The 7,300-nt window shown below is 41.8% G+C and overlaps 1 protein-coding gene across 1 annotated transcript; it reads right to left on the bottom strand.

Moving 5' to 3' along the window:
* Positions 1–390: 390 nt before the first annotated feature.
* On the bottom strand, positions 391–6,618 carry LOC119221048 (somatostatin receptor type 5-like). The gene is made up of 4 exons (XM_037477455.2): positions 6,350–6,618; positions 4,316–5,014; positions 3,826–4,230; positions 391–2,592 (listed from the first exon to the last, which is right to left on the bottom strand). The coding sequence occupies exons 2-4, from the start codon at positions 4,982–4,984 to the stop codon at positions 2,524–2,526; spliced, it is 1,143 nt and encodes a 380-aa protein (XP_037333352.1). The 5' UTR covers positions 4,985–5,014; positions 6,350–6,618; the 3' UTR covers positions 391–2,523.
* Positions 6,619–7,300: the final 682 nt, after the last annotated feature.

Raw genomic sequence — 7,300 nt, forward strand, 5'->3', positions numbered from 1 at the left:
ATACTAAATTATATCACCATGTTTCATGTATGTTTGTTTATATGTGAACTAGAGGGGTTATTTTACTATAAACACTCGATCGAGTTCTTTGAAGAATGTAGGACTGTCACCAACGGTTTTTCTTAGAATCTCATACATGCAAAAACAAAATCTGTTCTAGCGTAACCTGCTCTTTTCCATGCTCCATAATCATACTGTTTTTTTCCTGCAGAAGGCACAGAGTGTGTTCCCACACCCACACCGACACAAAAACAGGTTGTCAGTAAATATACATTATAGGGGTTGCAACAAATACTAGTACACAATATGAAGGAAGGAGAGAAGGCTGATTTTAGGAGCAGCAAAACAGAGAACAAATAAAAATGTCAGAAGGGACACATGGAACAGGGTTGATATTTATTCTTATTTCAAGGACTGTGTTATAAGCTTCACTGAATCAAAACCTGTCTGTCACATAGGGTCTAACAACTTCACAAAATCAGTGCTCACGCTTTGAGCCTGCATAAGATAACCACAGAGGTTTAAATAAGCAACGGCATGCTGACACACTGAGAATGAGGACTGTGGATTTTTTTGGTGTATATCTATATCTATATCTAGATATCTAGATATAGATATACGTAGATATACCAGTCCAAAGTTGGGACATATTTTCAAATGAAAAATTGTCCAAACGTTTGACTGGTATGTATACATATCATTTGAAATAATTGCGCAATACATTGTGATTTATTTAGTTGCATTTATTAAAGAAACTGTGAAACAAGACCCCACCACCATTAATAACAAACAAGTTAGCTCACAGGGAAGCTCTGAACTGCCTCCCCTCGTTTAGCTGACATCAGATATGTATGTAAATGTATTTTGGGGGAAAGCCATCTGGTCACAAAATACCTGCCCTGGAAAAAGACATTTCTCCTTCTTCTTTACTTCTATTACCTTAAGAATACACAAACTTAATTGACAATAAATGAAATGAAACTGTAGCAAGATTACCATCCGAGTATAAAGCTGCCGATGCTCTGTTTCAACTGGAAAAAGCAATAAAGTTATTCAGGCGAAAACAGGTCCATGGCCGCAGGACATGTCAGCTGCCCTCGGCCGTGCTGTGTTGAATTAACGCAGGGTGAACACGCAAAAAGGACTTGATCGTTTATTCATATTCATGATGGCTTCTGTAACAAAAGGACTGCCATGGAAATCAAGATACCAAAGTTAAAATGACCTTTAAAGTTTTAAACCCCTTTTAATGCACACGGAAACGTCTGCTTTAAGGAATCCTTGTTGTCTCAGCTCCATTTTAGGGAGTGGTTTTTAATACAGTCACCATAAACACCGTTCACATGGTCTCTCTCGGTTCTATTAATAACAATGGAGATGCCACAGTGTTACCAGCAACTTCCCTAAAATGTTGGCATCGAATGGTAAAGCTCATAGTCCAGCATGAGAAACGGTGGCTTTCCTTCACTGTGGCATCCACCTTGTTTTCCACATTTGAGAGACAAGAGATGAATACTTAGCTGAGCTACCTTGAGGCATTTTTCACAGATTTCTATTGAAGTTAAGATGTTGCAAAAAGCCTCACTAAAAGACTAACAGGCCAAAAGAAATATGATTGTCATGACAAATAAACACTTACCATGTTTACAATCAACCCAAAAGATAAGTGCTCACCCCAGTGTAAGCAGCACAAACTAAATACTGCAAGATCAAAATAAAGAGAGTCCTGTGGTTGAGTTTCAAATGAGGGCACACAAAATGGCCTGAAGGAAAAAGAATCACTGACCCAACTCCAATGACCTGTAGAAACACGGCTCACATGATACATGACCTTCACTTCCACAGCACTCATTTTCATAGTTTTATATATTTGCTCTGCTAGTGTGGTTTTTATGCGACAGAGTAATTAAACATCATAGCTTTAATATTAAACATTTTAACTAAAGAATTAAACCTGTTAAATGGGCGGAGATGAAAATGGTAGCTTTCTTTTCAGGTAACTCCAGCCGAATGTTCCGAAGCAAATTTTCCCAAAATGATAATCTGTTCCCTCATTGAGACTTTTTCTTGAGAAAGACACCTCAAAAGTTCCTTTAGAGATCGGTCTTAGTGCTATGAAAGGTACGCTATAATATACTAAATTTACCAAGATGAACAGGTTAATATAGATGAATAAAAGCAAAAAGCACTGAAATAAACTAAACTATATAAAGGAAAAGCACATGAAAAAACAAGGGCTTTCTTACTTAAATATGATCAAATATAAAACTGAAACAACTGAAACATCTTTATATAAAGAAATGGTTTTTACAATGCAGTTGTACCCCACAACGACATGGAGAACCAACAAAAACGCTGAGAGCTGTGATGAGCGCTGTCTTCTCTCTTTACGTTGCTCTTCTAGTCCAACAAATGCCAGTCAGTGAGAGAAGATCGGCCATGAAGACAGGAAATACCAATAAGAACGTTCCAGAAATAAATCATCCAAGTCCCATCATGCAGTGCTCTAATACATGGGGGAACTCAAGGCTGACCAATCAACTCTCTCTTCTGAAGCTCAAGGTCCCCAATAACTTCCATCTGGACGGGCTCCTAAAACAAAAACGACAGCGACACAGAGATTAGGCAAAAAACAGACTGACTGAACGACAGACATTGACATGAGATATTGTTCATCGAAAGAGAGTCGATGTTTTACAACTTGGGGCTCTGTTACTCTGTATAAAAGTATAAATATAACAGTTATTCTTACGGCTGTGCAAAATTATCGCGTTAATCTATGCGATGAATGTAGCCGAGAATAATCTTGATTTTGGCGCAGTTAACGCATAGACTTTGCCGGAAGAACTTTTAGTGTTGGAAGTAAAACAAACAGAGGCGCAGCGTACAGAGGAGGACTGTGCTGAGGAATCCCTCCTCGTGTCAAACGGGACGAGGATGAGTCTCAAACGGACCACTTACGCACCGCTAAGCTAAGCTAGCTGCTAGGCTACTCCCATCACAACATCTACCCTGCTCGGCACGCGGTCTGAAGGGAACCACCACTGTTTTGGAAAACGTCTTGGCTGAATGTGGGAAGATCGTCGGCACGTCAAACACAGCCGTCAAATGATGGATAGTTGAGAGCAAAGTGCACGAGGACAGCAGCAGCAAGAGTCACTGGTTCAACATGTTTCACCCGGTGGGATTCTGCCTCCAAGATGATACATGTGTGTGTAGTTTTGTGTTTAAAAACACAGGCTTTCTAAAGTGATTACTCATTACTTTTCATGAATCATTTAATTTTTATAGTCTGTAGAAGAAAAACAAACTTTTAAACGCGATGAATGAATTTCAAAATATGCGATGAATTAGTTTGAATTTCAATAAGATAATTAAAATGTTACATTTATATGAGCACTGTAATTATGTCTCCCTCTGTTAAAACCCCCTTCAGCACATGTGATAATAAAGACAGGCGTTTGTCTTTCCTCCATCCCACTCTCCCCCAATTGGCATTTGTGTGCAAAGCCTTTCTTACTTACTTTTTGTTTGTCATTTGGACGTTATGTAGTCCCTACTGACTGCAAAGTAAACACACCTGCACAGAAGTAATGTTGCATATCATGCGCGAGGCTGCTTATAGTGGGCGAAGGGGGAGGAGGCCGGGAGGAATGGGCCAAACAAACACAGGACTTTTAACCGACAGAATGGTGATCAAGAGTGGTGTCCCTCAAGTGTTTGGAAGTTCCTATAGTAACTACTAGTAGTGTTGTGTGATTTAAAAACAAGTTTGTGTTGCTTACAGAATTCAGATTTATAACGTGAATACTGTTGGCACAATACCTGAATGCTCTCCATATTTCCATTCTGGGTGTAATCTCGGAGCGGGAGAGCAGGAATGCTGTTTTCCTTGGATGCAGTCTTTCTGCTGTCCATCTGGCCTGTTGTGCAAATGCCCTTTGGTCTTTGTAAGCACAGCACCTTCTGGAAGCTCTGCTTGAAGTTTTCAGAGAGGAAACCATAGAGGATTGGGTTGGCGCAGGAGTTGACGTAGGTGAGGATGACCAGGAAGAAGTAGACTCCAGCGTGGTTCTCAGGGATGATGTAAACCAGGTTGACGAGGTTGGTGGTGAAGAAGGGCAGCCAACAGAGTACAAACACCATCACGATGATAACCACCATGCGCGTCACCTTCCGCTCTGACTTGCGTCGATTAGTAATGCCCGCGCGCACACCTGCCGACCTCACCTGAAATAGAGATGGTTTTATTTGATTTTGAGAGCAGAAACTTTAAAAATGTAGACACCAATTAATAAAAAAAACTGTGCATTACCTTGATGACAATAAGCAGGTAGCAGAGGCAGATGACCACCAGAGGACAAAAGAAGCCCAATATGGATGTATAGAGGATGAAGATGATGGACTGCACTTCATGTGGCTCAGGCCATGTTATGTTGCAGGCATTGAACTCCTCTTGTACATTTGAGTAGATTGTAACCGGCAGCACAACCAAAAAGGACACAACCCACACAACGGCATTAAAAATCTTGGCCACCTGTGGCTTCCTCCACTTAGCACTGCGCATAGGATGAACCACAGCCAGGTAGCGATCGATGCTCATCACTGTGAGGCAAAAGGTGGAGGTGAACTGGCTCATGGCATCGGCAGTCATGTACACCTTGCAGAGGAAATCCCCATACGGCCAGTAGGAAAGCACACTGTTAGTGCCTAGAAAGGGAATTCCCAGGATGTAGAGTTCATCTGCCAAGGCTAAATTAAGGATGTACAAGTTGGTAACAGTCTTCATCTTGGCGTAGCGAATGACCACATAGATGACCAGCGTGTTACCCAGAAGACCAACAATGAAGACCATGACGTAGACTACGGCGGTGACGATATTGAAGGGCATTACCGCCATGTCCCAGGTATTGTTTTGTGTGGAGTTGGAGGAGGATAAGTTGACATTCTTGAGTATCAACGTCCAATTGTAGGAGCCATCCATAATGAAGGAGGGAGTGCTGGTATTTGGTGTCTGTTTGGATCACAGTGGAAAAATGTTTAGTGAGGAACAAGACACAAATTTTCAACCACAAAATCATACTGGTACTTTAATGTTGTTGGTGTTCTACGGCTTGTGAACCTCTGCTGTAGTATTTGTGGAAAGATACCCTTTTGCACCATTAATTGGGTAGTTGGCATTCTGGGCAAGATGCCTCTGTATATCAGATGAGAGAAACTTTCCGCTGAAAGCCTGGGACACTGGCCATTTTACCATTGCCATTTACCAGTTTTACCATTTCTCTTAATATGCAGACGTTACTCAGAACTATCAACTGTGACCAAACAACCATCAACACTGTCAACCTGCTGAACTGCTTTAATGACACCTGCATGTGGATGTCACAAAATGTCCTGCAGCTCAATGCTGTTAGGATAGAGATATTGTACAAGGTCCCCCAAGCTTACGGCCCTGCTTCTCTGTCTCCTTCAATAACTCAGTAGTGCAGAAATCATGGGGTCATTTTCTAAACCTCAGTTTATAAAAGCATGTTAAATCAATCGTTAACTCCTGTGTTAATCATCTCAGAAACATTTCAAGGAATGGACCATTTACATTCTTCCATGAATCAGGAAACCATCATTCACGACCTTTTGACTTAATTAAATTGAAATAAATGCATTTAGTTTGACTCCTGTCAGTGAGCATTGGGTCATTGAATAAAACAACTTAACTTTCCATCTGAAACGAATGGCTTGTCAATAGTTTTCATTATTTGAATTTTGTCAATCTGAAAGATAACGATATAACAAGAGCACCAACCTCAACCTCTTCTCATGTTTTGTCAAGGATCTCAAGCTCGTGAGGATTCCGACATTTATATAGTGGCATGCTTTAACGTATCTGACATTAGAGTAATGGTCCTTGCGGGTGAGTTAAAATAATAATTAACCTAAAACAGTGGCCAGGCTTTGCAGCCCAAGGCTGTAAAAATGTGTTGCACAAATAAATGGTGTGACGTGAGAATTCACTGAACCGCGCTTCTAAACACGGGAGTGACGCGCACCCCGCAGCTTGTTGTTGAGAAAACAAACACAAGCCCGTCTCAACTTTGGGCCGAAAGCGTCTTGACATTGTTGTCCACCAAACCATAATATCTGTAACCCGCAGTCTCTGAAATGCGTGGCTCATTAAACACATAAATCTCGTTTAAGGTCATGAGAAACATGATCCTAAACATTCCAAACGCACAAGCAAATAATAAGCAGCCGTTTCGTGCCATCTGTTAAAAACAAGAAAAAACATTTACACTGCGAGTTTTTTTTTTCCTTAAATGCCGTAACTATTGGCGGATGGGGTTGAACTTACCTGTGCGCCCCGGCGCGCCTTTCCCCCTCTCCACTAGCGATTGGCGTGATGCGCGTCCCCCGCGATATTCATGAGGTCAAAATCAACCCTCTGGCTCCTTTCCCAGGCCGCTTTCAGGATAAACCCCCTCACGCTTGACTTTTCATCTTGAGGCATTTTCTCGAGGTGTCAGCGCGCAGAGACTTCCATTAGCGGAGGCGCAACGAGCACAACATCATCTGGGGTTTTCCTCACTGCGCACGCAGAAATGTTTCCCTCAGCCTCACAGAATTCATTGAAGGCGCCTCGACGCGCCGGCGGTATTTAAGGAGAATAGCATCACCCCGCCCTTGCGAGGAGAAGAAGTCCCACCCCATGTGGTGGTTGTAATCACATCACGGCACAGCACCAGTTTTCTTTTTAGAGGAAAAGCACACCTTTGATTCCTCTTTTCTTGTGTATAGAGCTTCCATGAATCACGAAGTGATACAAACTATTTGTTTTGCCCCTGTGTGGGAGAGACAATAAAGAGAGGAATGAAAAGGGGACATTTGGATGTTGATGGCGTGTGTTTTATTGGCCCAAATGTGAAGATGTATGAGTGTAAAGTAAACACGGTCACACGGCTGTGTATGGAGGCTTGCCCTGTAGGCACAGTGGCCACTTCGAGGATAATGGAACGGCTCATTTACCATTTCTTTTTCTCCAATCTGTGCCAGCTCTCATTTTCAAGGTTATAAACGACGGCATCAGCAAAAGCTCTTTTGTCCATTCCCAACAAACTTGTGCCCGGCAGATAAACCTGTTTGTCCGAATTGAAAAAAGAAAACGGTTCCTCAGAGGTCGAAAAAAAAAAGCTGTTGACATTACAGAAGCAGCATCAAATGAAAACATGTTCAACCAGACCAAAGTCCCTGAACAAAAGACAGCTAATGAACTTCACGAAGCTCCAACGTTACGCTTCACCACTAC

The sequence above is a fragment of the Pungitius pungitius genome, chromosome 12 (assembly GCF_949316345.1).
Source record: "Pungitius pungitius chromosome 12, fPunPun2.1, whole genome shotgun sequence".
Lineage (NCBI taxonomy): Eukaryota > Metazoa > Chordata > Actinopteri > Perciformes > Gasterosteidae > Pungitius > Pungitius pungitius.

Bases quoted from the DNA above. Each gene is read 5' to 3' on its own strand.
- LOC119221048 (XM_037477455.2), bottom strand. From the start codon at position 4,984: ATGGATGGCTCCTACAATTGGACGTTGATACTCAAGAATGTCAACTTA. The intron at 4,231-4,315 runs GTAATGCACAGT...TCTCTATTTCAG, and splicing joins ACCTGCTTATTGTCATCAAG to GTGAGGTCGGCAGGTGTGCG. The intron at 2,593-3,825 runs GTATTGTGCCAA...TTTTTGTTTTAG, and splicing joins GAAATATGGAGAGCATTCAG to GAGCCCGTCCAGATGGAAGT.